Source organism: Kogia breviceps, chromosome 3 (assembly GCF_026419965.1).
Source record: "Kogia breviceps isolate mKogBre1 chromosome 3, mKogBre1 haplotype 1, whole genome shotgun sequence".
Lineage (NCBI taxonomy): Eukaryota > Metazoa > Chordata > Mammalia > Artiodactyla > Physeteridae > Kogia > Kogia breviceps.
Genome location: NC_081312.1, coordinates 155,646,715 through 155,669,445, shown reverse-complemented (window position 1 = coordinate 155,669,445; position 22,731 = coordinate 155,646,715). Strand labels below are relative to the sequence as shown.

Genomic DNA, 22,731 nt, shown 5'->3' with positions numbered 1-22,731 from the left:
TAATTTTTTTAAAAAAGAAATATAATCATAAAATGTCTCTTTAAACCTTCAGGAAAACGTTTACAGGATGGAGAGAACAAGGATAGAAACCAGGGATTTCCCCTCACCCCCTGTATCAAATGCACTGAATGGATATTTATCTTGGAAAGATTTTGAACTTAGTTCAGACCCTGGATCTGTCCCTTAAAAAATAGTTGGTCTTGAGTAAATCTTCTATGCCTCTGTTTCCTCATCTGTAAAAGGGGAAGTTAGTAACATCTGTCTCAGAAAGCAGCTGTAATGATGAGAGCACCTGGTACTCATTAGGTGCATCATCCAATGTGAAAGGTTTGATTTCCCTTCTTTTGTTGTTAAAGAACTAAAGTGTCCCCAAAAGACAGTCCTGTTCTTATACCCAAAAGCCTTTAGGTGATACAATGTCTGTTATTTGAGAGCATTTGCTTTTATGAGACACTGTACAATGTTCTCAGTTTGACCTTGGTTTCAGGGACAGAGTTCCAGAAGCAGATGTGAAGGTTATTGTTGATTTCTTGGTAAAATAAAGAGTATTCAATTCCTTTTATTTATCTTTACTGGCTCAAAAACACTAAGAGAAAAAATTGTTGAAAGTCAAGTTATGCCTCCCTTTGTCCTATCTTTCTTCTCCATAACTACTATTTCAAACCTTGTTCTTTCTCTGACCTTCTACTCTGCCACCACATTTGACAACTAGCCTCATCTCACCTCCTTCATCAGAGAAAATGAAACTCATCTTCCCTCAACTTCCTGCTGCAAAGTCACCAGCACTTGCACCTATACTTGATCCATTCTTCTTCCCACCAGTCCCTCCTGCCCAAGAACTGGTCATTTGTGTGTCTCCCTCACTGGTTTATGAACATAAGGACCAGGTCATTGGAATACTGTTTCCCATCATCTAGCACAATGTGGGATCAGAGTAGACACTCAAAACACTAAAGGAAACCAGAATATGTCACCCCAAAATACATCTCTTTGACATAAAAATTATTTTAAGCTGGCAGTAAACATATTAAGAAGCAGTAAACTTATGGAAAGCTCTCTCTAACCTCCTCTTTTTCTGCCTAAAGGCTGGATATAAATTCTACTTTTACTGAAGACAGATTCTTGACAGCACCAGGAGAATCTGCAAAGAAACCTAACTGCACTAGTATCCTCCCATATATTACCTTCCACAGTTTGCTGCCCTTTGAAGCCTAAAACTTCTTTCCTTAGTCCTGTCATTTCTCTTCAAACTCATTGTTCTTTGTTGAAGATGCTACATAAGCCAGAGTTCTAAGCCACTATTTTGTGTTACTCTTCATTCAGTTTTCTCCCATGTATGCTGCATGAGTTAATAAACAGTTTTTCTCTTATTAATCTGCCTTTTTTTTTAAGGAATCTAAGCTGAAAACCTAATATGGGTAGAGGTAGATGTGTGCCTCTCCTACAACACATTTTTAAATGAATGAATGAGATCTGCTTCTTTGGTACTCACTATTTTATCAGGAAATGTTATACCTACATAGTACTCTAACCTGGACAGTTAGTCAAGTTTAAGAGGAACATATAATTGATATGGTCTTTTTATTTGAAAAAATTGCTATCAGTATTTATCAAAATAAATTCTGTTTAAAAATTATAATAAATGAGATGCCATTTATGGCAAAATTTGTCTTTTAAAGGAACATCCCTGCACACGTGGAGATGCATTCCACCTCTCACTACATCACAGATGACTATTTCCAACCTGACTCCACCCAGAATTCTTGCTACTTTCCACCTGAAATTCCCATCACAGAGTCCAGGAGCCTGTCCTTGTCCTCAGGAGACCTGGGACATCTTGCTCCAAAATGCATCAGAGGCATCAGGACTCAGCAGAAAAGTGCCTCTTCAGGATTTGAACCCTCTGTTCTTGCAGTTGCAATATTGGACATCAAATTTCTTTACATCCCAGCCGTTTTATTGGACGTACTAACAAACAAACTCATATTTTCCTGATATGATTCACTTGAACTGAAACTAAACCTTTACTAACCCAGCATTCTACACGGTACCCCTCTCTATGCTCATCAATAATAATCAGTCATTCACCACAATAACTCTCAATGCTTTTTCCTAGAAAGGAACAATCTAAAGAGTCACCTTACAAACAATGGGTGGTTACTAATTTCTACTGTCCCCTTAAAAACACTGGAAATGTGCACTTTAGCCTGTCAAACTGCTCTATTAAGAATTGAAAGAGGCAATATTGTGCAGAGAACATGGAGTTGCCATAGTAGAGATCTGAGTGTGACCTTGGCAATTTACTTAACCTCTCTGAGATCCAGTATCTGAAAAAAATAGGAATAATACACCAACTTCATAAGGTTGATATGGTATGAGGATATAACCACCAGCGATTTTGACTTAATTATCCAGGTAGTTTCAAAGCATCTCCAGGTGATTGTAATGTACAGCCAGGGTTAAGAACCGCTGGGTAAATTCTTCCCAAAAGTATTATCTCCATGACCACCCTTCAGAAACTTTAAAATGACTTTTGAATATTAAAAGCAGGATTAAGAATATAAAACAACCTCTTTTCACCTGTGAAAGCAAAACTAGAATATGCTTAAGAATGGAAAATGCTAACGTTCATAGTAAAACTGTCCAACAACTGAGTTAAGAATGAATACACATACAGTGCTTTTGAGGAAAGCTTTGTATTCATCAAAGAACCCAGAGTTATATATCTGAATTATTATGTCCCTCCAAAGTAGTTACTACATGAAGATAAGCTATAAAACCTATTTTAATGATGCTGCCACTATGGAAAAATAAACTTATTAGAGAAAAATTGCCCTTTGAGACTGAGGTAGATTTATTAAAATGTCTTAAATGGCAAAAAAATTTTGATCTTTGGTTCCAGATTTAACTTCTGGAATCAATAAAGTATCATTTGAATTCAAGTCAGGTGAGTTGGTAGTTAACCAAGATGGGAGCTCTCCTTGTAGGCATTGGGCCCAATGTCTCTGAGGGGCTCTTGCTACATATCATATCCCTCAGTAACTAGCATTCAACCTAGCGTAAGTCACGGCTCAGTGATTGAACTTAAATGAAATATTTAATACAAAGACAGATTATCACAGGTGGCCTTGAAGGTCATTCTAAAAGAAAAGATTAGAAATGGTTGGAGCAATATTGACCTCATTACAACAAGGATGTGGTTTTCCAGACAGGCAGTGTTCATGCCACATGTTTGTTACAAAGACCATTTCAGTTTTTCCTAAATATGTTTGGATTAAAGGGGAGTGACCCATGGCAAAACCATGGTATCACTAAGAGATGGTGGTGGCTGTGTCTTCAGAGCTTTCACAGGGGGACATTCATTATAGTAAATAACCCAAAATCTAGGTCTGACCCTTGGCTGTGCAGGCTCAGAACAATAACTACCAGTTTGTGGAGAATAGGTCTGACTCTCGAGGCTGGACTCCCATTAATCAACATGATGAGAATGATGTATAACACCAGAATTCCAATTAGTTGTGTTACAAAAAGAAGTATAATGGTTGTAGGGCTCAGAAACCTCTGGTAATTATGACCAGCACACTTTCTTTCAGAAAGCAGACCTGGGTGGGAAGTTCAGGTCCATCAGAAGGTGGCACAGTGAACAGGAACTTGAGATCGGGTGAATGAGTGAAGGCCTCAACAGCATCCAGCTGGGATAACCTGAGGACTACTTCTCACAATAGGAAGAGTCCTTTGGTGGGAATGCCACACTCAAGTTCAATGACCAGGATTGCTTCTCCCCCTTATTTAGGAGGAAATGGCTCAAGTTCACCTCTCCACTATCTTTTAATGTTCATTTCCACCACTGTCCAACTTCTTTTCTGACATATTTATAATCTATATCAGTACATTCAGTCATGTTATATCAAATCTTGTGAGCCCTAAAAATAGGGTCTTTTTAAGATGACCTTGCACATTTTGTTCTGGTCTATTGTGAATTGACCTTAATGCTTGACTCTTATTTCCCTGTTTCCCAAATTTATGAAGTTCAGGAGATACCTAGCCCCTTATGTTCTGACAAAACTTATAGTACCAGAAGTCTCCCATGTAAAAAAAAATTTTTTTCAGAAGAAAAATCCATTAGTCTCTCAACAAATATCAATTGCACCAGATATTTTTCTAAATGCTGGCAATTCCATGGTAAACAAAACAGATAAAGACCAAAACCTCATGGGGCTTACATTCTAGTTGAAAAAAGGAAATAAATGAGAGAATAAATACTTATATAAAATAATTTCATATGGTGATAAATTGAAAATAAAATTAGAAACTCCTACTAAAATGTTCATTTGTAAATTAAGAGAAAATTCTTACCTCTGGGAGATTTTCAAGTCTACCTTACATGGTCCCAAGACGACTAGAAATATCGTGGTCAAAGTAGAAAAATAAAAGGGAAGGTCCCACTAGGAACAAAAATACAGAAAAATATGAGATCAGGGACCTTGGAAATTCACATACCCATGACAATGAGAACAAGACCGGTGTGGTTCTGCAGTTTCAGAAATCTATGCCTGTGAATTTTCTCCCCGCTAGTGCTGCTTGTATTTTTGACAGTTTCCTCAGGATCTATGGCCTTAAATGATGCATGGAGAAGGGGGAAAGTGGAATTATTCCTTTATGCCATACCTGAATTTAATGTCTTGCAGCAGTGCCCCAGATTTTTACTTTGGGTCTTGCAAAAGTAATATCTCTTGCGGAAAAATGGAGGCAAGAAGTACCTGAACATAGAACCATCATATTTAGCCTAAGAAAAAGGGAAGTGGCAGCCAGAAGTAATTATGATCGCTATAGCATGTATCATTTATTGAGTACCCACTATGTCTCACGTACTGAAGAGGCGTTTGCGTATTTTACCCAAACTCAAAGACCCTGTGTAATCCGATATCCAGGCAAAGGCACATTCAAAGAAATGCAATCCAGTAGTCAAAAGAAATTTTTAAATAGTTCTGTTCATTACTTGCATTTGAAATAAACTCCTTAAAATTCCCTTTTGTCCCCTCTCTATTCTCATATACCCTCTGCAGTTCTAGAGTCTCTTATCCCAGCCTCACCCTCCACTTCTGCACAGAATGCACTGAAAACCCGCCACCACTGGGATAGGCTCTGGTCTCTCCTTTTTCTTCCCCCTTTCTGCCTGTTTTTCTGGTTCTCCATCTCTAACCATTCTCCTGATTCTAAATCACAGACACCCAGAGAGTCAGCCAAGCAAGGCAGAAATCATCTTATAAGAAGGGGAATGGGTGAAATTGGAAAGACAAAGACAATATTATCTTTATTAAGTTGGGACAGAGGGAAGTAGCAGGAAGGGGGAAGGCTGAGAACATTCACATGTTAATACATGTGAGAAATTATTAGAATTACGGCCCTAGTGAATCCCCTTCCTTGCTCCCAGCCCCTCTGCAATGAGACATCCCTCTCCTTAAATCTGGACTGGCCTTGTGATTTGTTTGGGTCAACAGTATGTGGCAGAAGTGATACTATGCAAGGTCTGGAATCTTGTCCTGAAGAAGTTTTGCAGTTTCTGGTTTTGCTCTTGGAACCCTGAGACCATCATACTGTGAAGAAACTCAGCCCAGCCTGTTGGAGGATGTGGAAGAAAACCAAACCATCCCAGCTGCCAGCCAACACCTATGACCAGACGTGTGCTTGAGGCCATCTTGGACTCTCCAGCCCCAGTTGAGCCATCAGATGACGCAGTCACATGAGGGATTTCAGGCAAGACCTGAAGTAGAACTGATGAGATTGCCAACCCATAAAATTATAAGGAAGCAAATCATGCTTTGGGGATGGTTTATAACAGAGCAGAAGTCATTCACATATAAATCATTAGCTCGTGTAATTCTTACAACACAAAGTAAGTTATTCTTATTTTATAAATGAGAAACTGAAGTTCTGCAAAATTAAGTATCTCATTCAAGGTCACAGAACTTCCAAATGATAAAACTAGCTTGGTATCCTGGTCTGCCTGCTTTCAAATCTCATTCTTACATGGTCCTTTGACTCCATCTCTGAGATCTATGAGTTATGTCTACTAAGAATCATTCCTTCTGTTAAACTCCTAGAAACTGATCACTGAAAACAGTCTCTTAACATCTCCCCTTTCCCAGCAACTTTAGGACTTATACCTGCACATCCATACTGCTGAAAATCTGTACACTTTGTGTTTCACTTTGTGTCTCCATGGCACATTATATATGGTTAAGGGCATTGCTCAATTTGGACTTTTAAGGCATTTTAATGGCTGTCTAACTTCATTTTTGTTCATTTATTTACTCTCATTATTAGCTATCATAATTACTATCAACTGTTGAATGTTTACAATGGGTTGGACACTCTACTAAGCACTCTGCATGCATTATCTCATTTAATCCTCACAAAAACCCTACCATGTTGCCATTGTCACCCCCATTTTGCCAACAAGGAACCTGAGGTTCAGAGAGTCATACAGCTAGGAAGTGTTGTAGCTGGGACACAAACCCAGGCCTGTCTGATGATGAAGCCTGTGCATTTAACCAGTGGATTGTACTCAGTGGTGTTCTGGTAAGTAGTTTACAGCTGGCTCTATGAGAAAAAGAAAGTCATGATTTGTAGCTTTTGTGATTCCCATGTTATAAATACTCATATTATCATTAATGTCAAGCTAACTGACTGACTTCACTGAAGGCAGAGTTGGGAAAAGCAGAAAATCTAGAAAAGCCCCTAACCCCACCATCCTCTCCAACAGACAGACATGGTTTATGACATGGGAGGTGCAAAAACTTGGCTGACAGCACAGCTGGCCATCTTGAAGCAAGAAAGCTGATAAAGAGCTGTGGCACAATCCAGAAAATGTAACCAACAGTCAGATGTCCCAAAGATGTTTCTGTTTCCCCATGACACCCTGCCTATTCACTGGCCACTGTTATGGCAGACCATGTTCCAAGAAGCATCACATGAATCACCTAGTCCAAAGCTTTCAGAGCCCTCAAAAGACACCTCATCCAACCTCCTTCTCTGAATAAACCCCTTTCTCCTCATCACCAGGGTATTGGCTTCATGGGTTGGGGATTCCAAAGGAGCTGAAATGAGGGAATGGATTTCTTTCTTTTCTTTTTCATAAATTTATTTATTTATTTATTTGTGGCGTATTGGGTTTTCGTTGCTGAATGCGGGCTTTCTCTAGTTGTGGTGAGTGGGAGCTACTCTTTGTTGCAGTGCACGGGCTTCTCACTGGGGTGTCTTCTCTTGTTGCAGACACGGGCTCTAGGTGCTGAGGCTTCAGTAGGTGTGGCACGTGGGCTTAGTAGTTGTGGCTCGTGGGCTCTAGAGTGAAGGCTCAGTAGTTGTGGCACACGGGCTTAGCTGCTCCGCAGCATGTAGGATCTTTCTGGACCAGGGCTCAAACCCATGTCCCCCACATTGGCAGGCGGATTCTTAACCACTGTGCCACCAGGGACGTCGCAACGGGGTATGGATTTCTATTGAGTCAGCATAGGGCATGGACACCCAGAAAGTGCAAATCAAGTCAAAGAAGCAGGAGAGGAAATATGGCCTGATATCTAAGAGTGTGAACTCCAAAATCAGAGAAATCTGGATATGATTCCCAATTCTACTTACTATTAACCATGGGACCGTGGAAAATTAATTTAATTTTTCCATGCCTCAGTTTCCCCACCTATAAAATGGAGATACTAATAATACCTTCCTCATAGAGTTATGAGAAATACATACGCTAATGTACATAAAGATCTTAGCACAGCTCCTGGCCCATGAAAACATTCAGTAAAGAATAGTTCTGAGGGACTTCCCTGGTGGTCCAGTGGTTAAGACACTGAGCTCCCAAAGCAGGGGACACGGGATCAATCCCTGATCGGGAAACTAAGATCCCGCATGCCGCATGGCATGGCCAAGAAAAAAAAGACACATTAAAAGAAAAAAAAAAAAGAATAGGTCTGAGCACTAGCTACTACTCTTTAGGGAATGCTGAAGCTCAGATACCAAGAAGATGAAACATAAGTACTGAATGTGATCAGCAAGAGCAGAGTGGATGTCAGGCTACAAAATCAACAATGGGGAGTTTTAAAGCAAAGAACCTGATTTCAACTTTTATTTTAGCAGAAAACCCTGGCCGGCTTTAAGAGTATATTAGACCAGAGAAAAGGAGACCCCTGTCCATCCAACCGAGCGATCATGAAGGCTTGAACTAGGAGTGGAGATGGTAGGAGAGTTTTGAGAGGAATACCAGGGATGTTAACAGTGAGAGAGCTTCCAGTCTCTGGTGAGGGTGGTTAGGTAGATGGTGAGGCTGCGGGAAGCGCGGGAAGGCTGAGGGTGTGGCTGATGAGGAAAGCTGTGGCCATGGTAGGTCAAGATTATGTGGCAGGTGGCTGGGGAGGTGAGTCTGGAGCACTGGAGGCGGAATCAGGAGGCATCGGGCCGGCCGGGGGTTCCTATCTCCTGCTACCAGCCACCCATGGTTTCTCCTTCAGGTGCCAAAGCTCTTGCCAACATTGACCTAAACCTCAGTAGAGCATGGAGTGCTGAAAAACTAGCAAAAAGGTAAAAGAGTTCTTGGGCTTCCCGGGGGGCGCAGTGGTTGAGAGTCTGCCTGCCGATGCAGGGGACACATCGTGGGTTCGTTCCCCGGTCCGGGAAGATCCCACATGCCGCGGAGCGGCTGGGCCCGTGAGCCACGGCCGCTGAGCCTGCGCGTCCGGAGCCTGTGCTCCGCAACGGGAGAGGCCACAACAGTGAGAGGCCCGCGTACCGAAAAAAAAATTTTAAAAAGGTAAAAGAGTTCTTGTCTGAATAAATAAGGAGGTGATGAACAGCAGCTGCTGGAAAGATAACAGCTTTACATGGTGGTAAATAGGATCTTGTAGAAATTTAAAAGTACAGAAGTATTTTAGAACCACAGCAAAACCTCTCGAGATAGCAGTAAATATAACAGAAGTCAAAGAAATTAGAAAACCAAGATTCCATTTTAGGAAGAATTTTTTCCTATAAAATAAGTTTTCCATTTTTTTTTTTTTTTTTTTTTTTTTTGTGGTACGCGGGCCTCTCACTGTTGTGGCCTCTCCCATTGCGGAGCACAGGCTCCGGACGCGCAGGCTCAGCGGCCATGGCTCACGGGCCCAGCCGCTCTGCGGCATGTGGGATCTTCCCGGACCGGGGCACGAACTCGTGTCCCCTGCATCGGCAGGTGGATTCTCAACCACTGCGCCACCAGGGAAGCCCAAGTTTTCCATTTTTTGTGTATATGAGAAGATTAGAAAATGACCGAAAAATGGAAAGAAGGAGAAAACTATAAAACACAGTTTCATACAAACAATGTAGTTATAAACATTTTAGAATTGTTTTCTTCCAGTCTATGTTTACTATGTGTAAAGTTCTTTTCTTGTATAGTTGAAAAAATATATATGTATTATATGCATAAATACATATAATACATATATATCTTTGTATTTTGCTTTTCCACTTAACATTATAACAAAATCAATTTTTGTAAGAATATACAGGATAATTCATTCAACAGAAAAACTAGTCTTAAAATAGACCATTTCATATAGAAGAATATATCAAATTATAAAAGGAGTGTTAAAAAATAATGAGAAAGGGAAGGTTTATCAATAAATAGTGCTGGAAAATTGATTAGCAATTTGAAAAAAGCATTCATTTAAGTCCCTATCTTCTCCCTTGCACTAAAATGAATTACTGGTAGATACTTTTTAAGAAGAATTTTTTTAATCAAATACAGAAACTAGAGCAAATAAAATTAAATATTTATTGGATTTCTGGAGAAAAAGGACTGTCTCCTTTCTAAGCTAAGACTTGGTAGAATAAATCAAATGTAAATTACAAAGGATTAATATCCTCTCTCCTTTGAGAACTCAATCAAATCAATAAGAAAATCACTAAACCCCTAATGATAAAATGGTGAAGGCCATAAACAGACAAAGGAGATAGTCAACCAGTCAACAGACAGGAAAACGTGTGACTCCAGTAATAATCAAAGAAATGTAAACTAAGCACAATGTTACCTTAATTGTTTTTTTACCCATTAAATTAGCAAGCTTTAAAAACTGTACTCAAGAAAGCAATCAGGAGAAGCTAGTTATGCTGTAATAACCACCACAAAAAGTAAGGGACTGAAAACAGTGATTGACAAATTTTTTCTGTAAAGTGCCAAAGAGTAAATATTTCAGGCTTTGTGAGCCATACGGTCTCTGTTGCAACTACTCAACTCTGTCATTATACCAAAAAAAAAGCCACCATAGATAATTCATAAATGAATGGATATGGCTCCGTTCCAATAAAATTTTATTTAAAGAACAGGAAATGAGACAGATTTGGCCTGCAGGCCTATAGTTTGCCAACTCCTGGCTTAATTTTTTTTTTTTTTATATTGGGGTATAGTTGCTTTACAATGTTGTGTTAGTTTCTGCTGTGCAATAAAGTGAATCAGCTATACGTATACATCTATACCCTCCCTCTTGGACCTCCCTCCCACCTCCCCCCCCATCCCACCCATCTAGGTCACCACAGAGCACCAAGCTGAACTCCCTGTGCTATACAGCAGGTTCCCACTAGCTATCTATTTTACACATGATAGTTTATATATGTCAATCCCAATCTCCCAATTCATCCCATCTCCCCTTCCCCACCCCCCCGTCTCCACATTTGAAGCAAATGTCCTCTACATCTGTGTCTCATTCCTGCCCTGCAAATAGGTTTGTCTGTACCATTTTTCTAGATTCCACGTATATGCATTAATATATGATATTTGTTTTTCTCTTTCTGACTTATTTCACTCTGTATGACAGACTCTAGGTCCATCCATGTCTCTACAAATGAACCAATTTCTTTCCTTTTTATGGCTGAGTAATATTCCATTGTATGTGTGTACCACATCTTCTTTATCCATGCATCTGTTGATGGACACTTAGGTTGCTTCCATGTCCCAGCTACTGCAAATGGTACTTAAATTTTATTTCTCCCTCATGCTACATGTACATTACAGGTCAGTAGGGATGTTCAGTTCATTATAGACACTCAGGGATGAAAGATGCTGGAGGCTCCAAATCCACTTCTGCTTCTACAGTTACTTTGTCAGGGGAATTCTAGAAAGTCACACACAGACAATTCAATGCTCTGATCTAGAAGTGACATACATCACTTCTGCTCACATTTCACTGGCCAGAACTCATCATCTGGTCCTGCCCAACCACAGGGGGGCAGGAAGATCAGATTTCCTTCTAAGCAGAGCTGGTTACCAGTGAGCAGCGCTAATGATAACCTCACTTGGTACTAGTAAGGATGAAGGGAAGCAGGCATCTTCATCTTTCGCTGAATTTGGATGGTTGTCCATAGGCAGTAGCATTGCCTGGCGTAGCAAATCAAAATACAGGACAGCCAGTAAACTTCATATTTCAAATAAACAACAAATAACTTTTTTTAGAATAGACATTCCCAGCCACTCCTTTCTGCCAACTTGCATTAAGTGGCAGAAACTATGTCTGCCATGTTGGGACCACCATGCTGAGGATAGCAGAATGAAACAGCAGCAAGAGTTCAGGTTTCTAAAACTACTCATACCAAGTGCTGACTTTGTGCTTGGCACCTGCATCGTGCTTGAGAGCAATCGTTTTCATTTTACCAGAAACAGAGACTAACAGAGTTTAACTAACTTGCACAGATCATAAATGTGGCAAATGGTGGATCAGAGGTTGGATTCTTAATCTCCATGCTATACGGGCTCCCTACTAAGCTGTCAAAGGAAATGTCTGGGACATGCAGGGCTCTCCTCCTCAGTTTCCTATCAGTGAAGCAAAGGGGCACACCAGGAGGTCTCTAAGGGGCCCCTGGTTCTGACAGCCTCTGAATCAAGGATGCTTTGAAATCAATCATTTCAACACAGGAGCATTGCAGGACAAGAGATGTGTATTTTTGAGAACTGTTCTAGTTTAACAAATATCATCACCAGTTTTGGTGATTTCAAATGATTAACTGTGCCAAACCCAGTGACTCACTTATACAAGAGAAAGTGCCTGCTCGGTGGAAGACAGTAGGAACTTCGATGTGGAGACCTAAAGAAAGAGCCCATGTGTTGGTCTAACCTGGGAACCAGACCCTCTGGAACTGACACCAAGCTCAGCCCTTAACTAACTACGAACACTCAGGCAAGTTACTTATGCTTTCTGTGTCTCAGTTTCCTTCTCAGCAAAAGGGAGGTAATAAGAGACAATGCCTCGCAACGTTTTTATAAGGAGTAAAGGAGATGATACATAGAACGCACTTAAAACACATCGCCTGGCTTATACATTACAAATAAGTAAACCAAAAAATAAATGATAAATAAATGCTAAACTTTATTATTATCGTCTTCCTCCTGAGTTCACTCTCCTAGTTCCTTCCTTTCAGCTTTTGACCCTTTGACCCTAGAATGACCCAGTAGATTTGAACATCATACTTGCCCTGCTAAGACTCTGGCACCTATTTTTAAATGATCCTGGCCCTAGCTCCATCTCTCCTGCTAGGATAAGACATATTTCCTAGGATCACCCCAAACCCTGACTTTGGCTTTATACATCTATTGTGGCCCCAGAATCCCATATATGCCCCCCTTCCCTGAGCTGCAGACAAAAACCCGTTCATACCTAGTTTGGTCCCATAACTAAAGATTCCCTCCCCTGAGGCAGGCACTGATTCAGGGAGTGAAGAACCCAGCAGGGAGTAAACAGGCAGTCTTCCTGCCCTTGAGAGTGACAATGCAGGTGGCAGGTAATAAACCATCAGGGACACACCTGTCAGGTGGAGATGAGTCCAGAGGGATACAGTGACCACCAGGGTACTATTTTTGCAGACAGTGTGGTCAGAGTTGAATGACAAAGTTCATTTTGTTCTGCGAAGTACAGTGAAGAACCAGACTTCAGCTGCTACTTGGAGGAAGACAGCTGCGTGTACCACACGTGGAGAAACAGGGAACATTCCATACTATGAGAAAGAAGTCTTTCAAGGAAGTCTAGGAGCCATTTAGCTTTTACAGTGGGAGTACATGCTCACGGAGGCTACAACCCTTATTAAGTATCAGGGTTTGGATCCTAGTCAAATCTGTCTACTGCCAGAACCCTAGAGGTTTCAATGGGACCTGTCATCTGTGGTCCCTAGGTTAGTTGTATGGGACTCCATGGCCATATCGCAAGTCAGCATAAAGCTCTTGGCTTAAGAAGCCACCTCAGGATGCCGAAGCCAGGCTCCCAAAGCAATGTGGGCATCATCTCCACGTGGGAATATCTGAGCAAAGCCCTCTTGATTCCTTGAGGACATCTGCAGTGGGTCCTTATGAACCCAAACCACAGAGAAGGTGCCTCCTTTCAAATCTTCCTCGTCCTCCTCCCCCTCCTCCTCTTCTTCACACCTCTTCTGCAGCAGCACACAGAGGGAAGAAACCTGATCTCTGAGAATCTTAGGTAAGAGGATGGTTTCTGACGGCCCACTGGGACTGCCTCACCTTCCCTGAGAGATGTGACCAAATGCCAGTGTTGGACATTGACCCTGAGGGGAACCTGGGGGAAGGGCCTTGGTGGAGGATCCCTGTCTGCAAAGCCCAAGACGCAGAAACATCACAGCCCCCCCAGCCTCCTCCCTGACCCACACAGACTTGTCCCCTTCAAAAAGACAAACTGTATAGGAAAACACCGACATGCTCCGTAGAGCCTCTTCTTATTCTAAGCAGAACAACTTCATCTTGAATTGGCCAAAAAAATTAAAAATAAAATAAGTTCGTAAGGGAAGTCATACGTTGTAGCCAGGGGCCTTGGGGGGAAGGGGACCATAACATGCCCATGGGCTTCCTGTCGGTGAGGTTGGCAATCATTTCAGAATACAAAATGCATTTCATTCATAACCAAATTAAAAGGCTTCAAGCTCTGTGAGTAACCTTGGGCTGGTCTCTCTCTCTCTCTCTCTCTCTTTCTCTCTCTCTCTCTCTTTTTTTATTATCAGTCTCCTAATTTAACCATATGGAATTCTTCTAAAAGTGCCATCTAATTCAGCATTTAGAAATGAAGGACTTGACTTTAAATGGGAAAACCTCCATTTCATTTTGAAGACAGAACTCAAGTTCTCTTATTCTGCACAAATCACAAATATGTATGCTTAGCGATGGTAAAGGTTAACTCCAGATAATTCATTTCACACACGACAGAAGACATGTAAATGTAATGAACTGACTGAAAAACCTGAAAGATGCACCCTCTCTCTAGGGTCCCCAGGTCCTAAGATATCTTTTCCAATCATGTGGAATGTTCGGCGTCGTCTATAGTAAATAATATTCAGGTGCAGGGTGACATGTAGTGTGTGATGTAATCGTGGGCTGAGCTACTTGTCCTGGTCATGCCAACACAGTTTAAACCAGTCATGGTTTCTTGATCTCTAGATTGGAGCCGAAAATGAACCTCACAGTATTTTTATGATGTTCAAAATTTAAATAAAAGCATATTCCTACATTCTTGGGAAATCTCAAAGCACTATATAAATGTTACTTTCCACATAAGTATAATTCTAGGGTCTAAGAATTGGAGGTCCCAAAGAGCTATGGAGGTAGGAAAGAGGTGCTTGAGTCCCCTTACTAACTCAGCTGTCATTTGGTAAAAGCGAACTCTGTGAGAGAAGGCAGTGGAGCCAGTCCACTGCTATGTGCAACAGAGCCAGGACTGGAAGACTGGTTACATGAAAGGGATTCAGTAAATAAGTCACGATATTGCAGGTAACTGGAGCCAGGTTGCTCACTGTCAAAGAAGAAAGGTGGCAAAGAGAAAGACTAGAATATATCCTGGGGCAGTGGATTGGAATTGGAGTATCAGTGTGAATTTATGATTTTAATGGAGAAAAAGAGATAAACATCTTAGCCCCCCAGGACCTCAGAATGTGACTTTACTTGGTCACATATCTCTTGACCGTGATAAGCAAGTTAAAATTAGGTCATTAAAGTGGATCCTGATCTGGTGACAGACACAGGGAGAATGTATGTGAAAATAAAGGCAGAGGGACTGCCGTGGCAATCCACTGGTTGACTTCACCTTCCGATGCAGGGGGTACAGATTCGATCCCTGGTCAGGGAGTTAAGATCCCATGTGCTTCGCAGCCAAAAAGACCAAAACATAAAACAGAAGCAATATTGTAACAAATTTAATAAAGACTTTAAAAATGGTCCACATCAAAAAATCTTTAAAAAAAAAGAAAAGAAAGGCAGAGATTGGAGTGATCCTTCTACATGCCAAGGACCACCAAAGATTGCCAACAAACCATCAGAAGCGAGGGGAGAAGCATGAAACAGATTCTCTCTCATAGCCCTCAGAAGGAACAAACCCTGCCTAGATCTTGATCTCAGACTTCCAGCCTCTAGGAATTATGAGAATTAACTTCTGTTGTTTAAGCCCACCCAGTTTGTGGTACTTCACCAGGGTAGCTCCAGCAAACTAATATGATATATGTGCATATGTATGTACTTACATATACATATTTCCTAGCTCTTTCCATTAAGAGGGCCAAGACCTCCCAGACCACAGAAGGTCTTCCAGATCTTGGTTTTTTGTTTTGTGGGGGGGTTTTTTGCGGTAAACGGACCTCTCACTGTTGTGGCCTCTCCTGTTGCAGAGCACAGGCTCCTGACGCACAGGCTCAGAGGCCATGGCTCACAAGCCCAGCCGCTCCGCGGCATGTGGGATCTTCCCGGACCGGGGCACGAACCCATGTCCCCTGCATTGGCAGGCGGACTCTCAACCACTGTGCCACCAGGGAAGCCCCCCAGATCTTGGCTTTTAAATACCATTCTTCACCAAACAGAACAGGACTCCATGAAGAAATGGCTAAGTCCAAGGCTGACACAAAGAAAATACAAGATGAACCTGGAACACCTTGATATGCCAGAAAGTCAGGAAGTACTCAAAGAATGATGAGCATATCTCAAAAGGACACAGAAGCTAGCCTGAAAAGCCTCACACTCACCAAAGATGGAAAGATTTGAGCATCAAAATAACTGATGATAATAATGGATTAGATTCCCTTGAATAAAATAAGAATCCATGAGTCTGCATTGATATAAATAAGTGAATGAATAAATGCATAAAGGGAAAGCTCTACCTTATAGTTGAATGCCAACTAATAAAGGTAGAAGAAATGATGGAATTAGAAAACACTACAGTGATAATTATTTGGGCAAGAATCATCAGTAGATGCAAAAATCTGCGAGTAAAAGTTTGATGAAGAAGAAGATACTTACTTATTCCAAAAGAACCTCTCCATAAAATACATTTTAATCACTGAGCACAAAGCACTTATGAATTTATACACACAAACACACACACACAAATATATGGGAAAGAGAGATTCAGAGAAAGAATGATAACACATATGTGGTAAAATGTTAATAATGGGGGAATCTGGGTGAAGTTAGTGTATGGGTGTTCATTATATTCTTGCAACTTTCCTGTCAATTTCAAACTATTTCAAAATAAAAAGTTAATTTAACAAAATGGAACACACATACACACACACACACACCTACCTCAGGATGGTATAAATGTTGTGATATGCTGACCACTTCTCCAGATCTTCAAGGAAAGCACAAGCCTTAGGTCCAGCTGCCTTTTCCAAAAGTGGAAGGAGACGGGCACGTGGATATTTCAGGAGAGATCCTTTCTGCCTGTGGTCAGTAGTGAGATACCACTGTCCATCAGATAATCCCTTGCCTTTGGAAGTGTCAAAGCCAGCTCCTCCACCCCAAGATAAATGTAGCACAGACATCATGTAAGTGAATAGAAAACATGTAGAGGATAAGACTGAGACCTAGGCGGAGCCAGAGAATGAGGCTTCTCTCAAACCTCTCCTGCTGACAGATACAGGTGGGTGAGCCCATCTATGATGGTGCTACCTGAGGTAAGGGCCTGACCTCCAAGGTCTATTGCTTCATGTTTCCCCAGGCACTATCTGAGGGAAACTATAAAGCAAAACATCAAGGCATATTGCTAAGATGCAGAATTCGAAAAGATGAAGGTTAAATTCAAAGAGAACTTAACATTTACTCAGCACTTTTCTTATGTAACAAGAAGGCAAGAGGTAGCTGGCTGCTGACATTGATCCAGTAGCTTTAAGATCATAGGGCTGAAGTCTCTGAGATTTACTTGGCCGTTTCCTCATGAACCCAAAATAACCGCTGCAACTCCAGCCATCACATCTGCATTCCAGGTAAAAAGAAAAAGCACATCAGCTGAATTTGTTCCTCAATAGACAAGAGAGCTCTTAGAGAACAAAATGAAAGGTAGTCACAATGACTGATGACTCACTCCACTGTCAGAGAAGGGAATTGTTGTTTTTCCTATAAAGCATGCCAGTGGCCACAGCATGCTATTTTGCCTTCTTTCCTTTTCTAAGATGAGGTTTTGTTGTGGATATCCAGTATAGCAATTAAATTATGTTTCCTGCAAGTAGTAATGCATGACAGAGGCCTAAGCAATGAAAACATTTAATTATCTCACATAGCAAGATGACTGGAGGAAGTGAATTCTGGTTTTGGTGAGCAATTCAAGTACATCAGCAAAAACAAAGCTCTTTCTGCTCTGCCATTCGCAGTAGGTTAGCTTCTTTTTCTTAGTTGTATAGTACTGAGATATAGTCTCAGGAGAGAGTTTCTCTCTCTGCTGGGGGTTTCCATGCTGGGAAGATGTGAATCTGAGGCCTTTGGAAGCCAATTTCCCACCACATGAAAAGAGAGTGTTAGCAGGAGAAAATATTCAAGAAAGAGCCAAGACTCAGAACAAGAGACAGCGCTCTGGAACCCCACTGGCTGGAAGTTCACCTCCAAGTATCCCTGTTTCTGTGCCCATGGGTCATCTTCCTTTTTAGTCTTTCCTCTAGTTTTTGACTAAACAATTGAGTAGTCCAGAGTCCCACTTCTGTGTACAAACACCCCAAAACTAAAAGCAGTGTCTTGAAGAGGTAGTTGTACACCCAAGTTCACAGTAGCATCAGTCACAATAGCTAATATATGGAAGCAACCCCAGTGTCCATAAATGGACTCATGGATAAACAAAATATGGCATATACATGCAATCGAATATTACTCAGTCTTAAAAAGGAAGAAAATTCTCACACGTTACATCATAGATGAACCTTGAAGGTGTTAAATGAAATAAGTCAGTTACAAAATGACAAACACTGTGTGATTCCACTGATATGAGGTCCTTAGAGTAGCCAAAAATCACAGAAACAGAAAGAAGTAGGGTGATTACCAGGGGCTGGAGGAGGAGGGAATGAGGAGATGTTTAATTTGTATTAAGTTTCAGTTTTGCAAGATGCAGAGTTCTGGAGTTTGGTTGCAAAATGATACAAATGTACTTAACACTGCTGAACTGTACACTTTAAAATGGTTAAGATGGTAAATTTCATACTGTGTGCATTTTGCCTTTTTAAAAAAAATTTTAATGAACTGAGTGGTGTTTCTGTCATATACAACTAAAAGTTTCCTGACTTTAAAACCCCCAATGTAGGGGGCCCAGGTTCAATCCCTGGTCAGGGAACTAGATCCCACATGCATGCTGCAACTAAGAGTTGGCATGACACAACTAAGGAGCCAGCGAGCCACAGGTAAGGAGCTCACTTGCCTCAACTAAGTCCTGGCACAACCAAATGAATATTTTTTAAGAAAAAGAATAAAAGGAGGAGGAAGAGGAGGAGAAAACATGCTGTAGAGAAAGAAGAGAACCGATTGGAGAACCCCAACATTTAAGGTCAACCTGGAAAAAGAGTAAGAGTATAGATGACCAGATGAAGTCTCCCAGAAATGAGGGTGATGAGCCAGGAGAAAATGATGGCAAGGAATCCAAAGCAAAAAAGTATCAGGACTGAGGGGATTCGTCAACAAATTTGAGTGGCCTTCTAGAGGCTAAATAGTGCAAAAGCTGAAAAGTGTTGATTGGATTTGATGATTAGAAAGTTTTTGCAGAGCAGAAGCAAGAAGAACTACAATCCTGCAGCCTGTGGAACAAAAACCACATTCACAGAAAGATAGACAAGATGAAAAGGCAGAGGGTTATGTACCAGATGAAGGAACAAGATAAAACCCCAGAAAAACAACTAAATGAAGTGGAGATAGGCAACCTTCCAGAAAAAGAATTCAGAAAATTCATAGTGAAGATGATCCAGGACCTCAGAAAAGGAATGGAGGCAAAGATCGAAAAGATGCAAGAAATGTTTAACAAAGACCTAGAAGAATTAAAGAACAAACAAACAGAGATGAACAATACAATAACTGAAATGAAAACTACACTAGAAGGAATCAATAGCAGAATACCTAAGGCAGAAGAACAGATAAGTGACATGGAAGACAGAATGGTGGAACTCACTGCTGTGGAACAGAATAAAGAAAAAAGAATGAAAAGAAATGAAGACAGCCTAAGAGACCTCTGGGACAACATTAAACACAACAACATTCGTATTATAGGGGTCCCAGAAGGAGAAGAGAGACAGAAAGGACCCGAGGAAATATTTGAAGAGATTATACTAGAAAACTTCCCTAACATGGGAAAGGAAATAACCACACAAGTCCAGGAAGTGCACAGAGTCCCACACAGGATAAACCCAAGGAGAAACACACCGAGACACATAGTAATCAATCTGGCAAAAATCAAAGAGAAAGAAAAATTATTGAAGGCAGCAAGGGAACAATGACAAATAACATACAAGGGAACTCCCAAAAGGTTAACAGCTGATTCCTCAGCAGAAACCCTACAAGCCAGAAGGGAGTGGCATGATATACTTAAACTGATGAAAGGGAAGAAACTACAACCAAGATTACTCTACCTGGCAAGGATCTCATTCAGATTCGATGGAGAAATCAAAAGCTTTACAATCAAAAGCTAAGAGAATTCAGCACTAAAAAACCAGCTCTACAACAAATGCTAAAGGAACTTCTCTAAGTGGGAAACACAAGAGAAGAAAAGGACCTACAAAAGCAAACCCAAAACAGTTAAGAAAATGGTCATAGGAACATACATATCGATAATTACCTTAAACGTGAATGGATTAAATGCTCCAACCAAAAGACACAGGCTTGCTGAATGGATACAAAAGCAAGACTCATCTGTATGCTGTCTACAAGAGACCCACTTCAGACCTAGGGACACATACAGACTGAAAGTGAGGGGATGGAAAAAGATATTCCATGCAAATGGAAATCAAAAGAAAGCTGGAGTAGCAATACTCATATCAGATAAAATAGACTTTAAAATAAAGAATGTTACAAGAGACAAGGAAGGACACTACGTAATGATCAAGGGATCAATCCAAGAAGAAGATATAACAATTATAAATATATCTGCCCCCAACATAGGAGCACCTCAATACATAAGGCACTGCTAACAGCTATAAAAGAGGAAATAGACAGTAACACAATAATACTGGGGGACTTTAACACCTCACTTATACCAATGGACAGGTCATCCAAAGTGAAAATAAATAAGGAAACAGAAGCTCTAAATGACACAATAGACCAGATAGATTAATTGATATTTATAGGATATTCCATCCAAAAACAGCAGATTACACTTTCTTATCAAGTGCACATGGAACATTCTCCAGGATAGATCACATCTTGGGTCACAAATCAAGCCTCAGTAAATTTAAGAAAATTGAAATCATATCAAACATCTTTTCTGACCACAACGCTATGAGATTAGAAACGAATTACCAGGGAAAAAGCATAAAAACACAAACACATGGAGGCTAAACAATATGTTACTAAATAACCAAGAGATCACTGAAGAAATCAAAAAAGAAATCAAAAAATATCTAAAGACAAATGACAATGAAAACACGACAATCCAAATCCTATGGGATGCAGCAAAAGCAGTTCTAAGAGGGAAGTTTGTAGCTATACAAGCCTACCTCAAGAAACAAGAAAAATCTCAAATAAACAATCTCATCTTACACCTAAAGGAACTAGAGAAAGAAGAACAAACAAAACCCAAAGTTAGCAGAAGGAAAGAAATCATAAAGATCAGAGCAGAAATAAGTGAAATATAAACAAAAAACAACAACAACAAAGACCAATACAACTAAAAGCTGGTTCTTTGAGAGGATAAACAAAATTTATAAAACATTAGCCAGACTCACTAAGAGAAACAGGGAGAGGACTCAAATCAATAAAATTAGAAATGAAAGAGCAGAAGTTACAACAGACACCACAGAAATGCAAAGCATCCTAAGAGACTACTACAAGTAACTCTATGCCAATAAAATGGACAACCTGGAAGAATTGGACAAATTCTTAGAAAGGTATAAGCTCCCAAGACTGAACCAGGAAGAAACAGAAAATATGGACAGACCAATCACAAGACTGAAATTGAAACTGTGATTAAAAATCTTCCAACAAACAAAAGTCCAGGACCAGATGACTTCACAGGTGAATTATATCAAACATTCAGGGAAGAGCTAAAACCCATCCTTCTCAAACTCTTCCAAAAAATTGCAGAGGAAGGAACGCTCCCAAACTGATTCTATGAGGCCACCATCACCCTGATACCAAAACCAGACAAAGATACTACAAAAAAAGAAAATTACAGAACAATATCACTGATGAATATAGATGCAAAAATCCTCAACAAAATACTAGCAAACAGAATCCAACAACACATTAAAAGTATCATACACCATGATCAAGTGGGATTTATCCCAGGGATGCAAGGATTCTTCAATATATGCAAATCAATCAATTTGATACACCATATTAACAAATTGAAGAAGAAAAACCAAATGATCATTTCAATAGATGCAGGAAAAGCTTTTGACAAAATTCAACACCCTCAACATAATAAAAGCCATATACAACAAATCCACAGCAAACATCATTCTCAATGGTTAAAAACTGAAAGCATTTCCTCTAAGATCAGGAAAAGACAAGGATGTCCACTTTCACCACTATTATTCAACATAGTTTTGGAAGTCCTAGCCACAGCAATCAGGGAAGAAGAAGAAATAAAAGGAATACAAATTGGAAAAGAAGAAGTAAAACTGTCACTGTTTGCAGATGACACAATACTATACATAGAGTATCCTAAAGATGCTACCATAAAACTACTAGAGCTAATCAATGAATTTGGTAGAGTAGCAGGATACAAAATTAATACACAGAAATCTCTTGCATTCCTATATACTAATGATGAAAAATCTGAAAGAGAAATTAAGGAAACACTCCCATTTACCATTGCAACAAAAAGAATAAAATACCTAGGAATAAACCTACCTAGGGAGACAAAAGACCTGTATGTAGAAAACTATAAGACACTGTTGAAAGAAATTAAAGATGATACAAACAGATGGAGAGATATACCATGTTCTTGGATTGGAAGAATCAATATTGTGAAAGTGACTATACTACCCAAAGCAATCTACAGATTCAATGCAATCCCTATCAAATTACCAATGGCATTTTTTACAGAACTAGAGCAAAAAATCTTAAAATTTGTATGGAGACACAAAAGACCCAAAATTGCCAAAGCAGTCTTGAGGGAAAAAAGCAGAGCTGGAGGAATCAGACTCCATAACTTCAAACTATACTACAAAGCTACAGTAATCAAGATAGTATGGTACTGGCACAAAAACAGAAATATAGATCAATGGAACAAGATAGAAAACCCAGAGATAAACCCACAT

At 40.2% G+C, this 22,731-nt stretch overlaps 1 protein-coding gene across 9 annotated transcripts in view; it reads right to left on the bottom strand.

Moving 5' to 3' along the window:
• MTHFS (methenyltetrahydrofolate synthetase) overlaps nt 1–22,731 on the bottom strand; it is a 344,713-nt gene that overhangs the window by 153,657 nt on the left and 168,325 nt on the right. For 4 of the 9 annotated variants that reach the window (XR_010839853.1, XR_010839854.1, XM_067030072.1 and 1 more), the window contains exon 4: nt 4,357–4,445. The exons of the other annotated variants lie outside the window; for them this stretch is intronic. Coding sequence is in view for 2 of the 4 variants with exons in the window: in XM_067030072.1 (XP_066886173.1) it covers nt 4,381–4,445 (65 nt within the window). In the remaining 2 variants the exon portion in view is untranslated. The remainder of the gene's footprint in view (nt 1–4,356; nt 4,446–22,731) is intronic. 9 annotated transcript variants of the gene reach the window in all.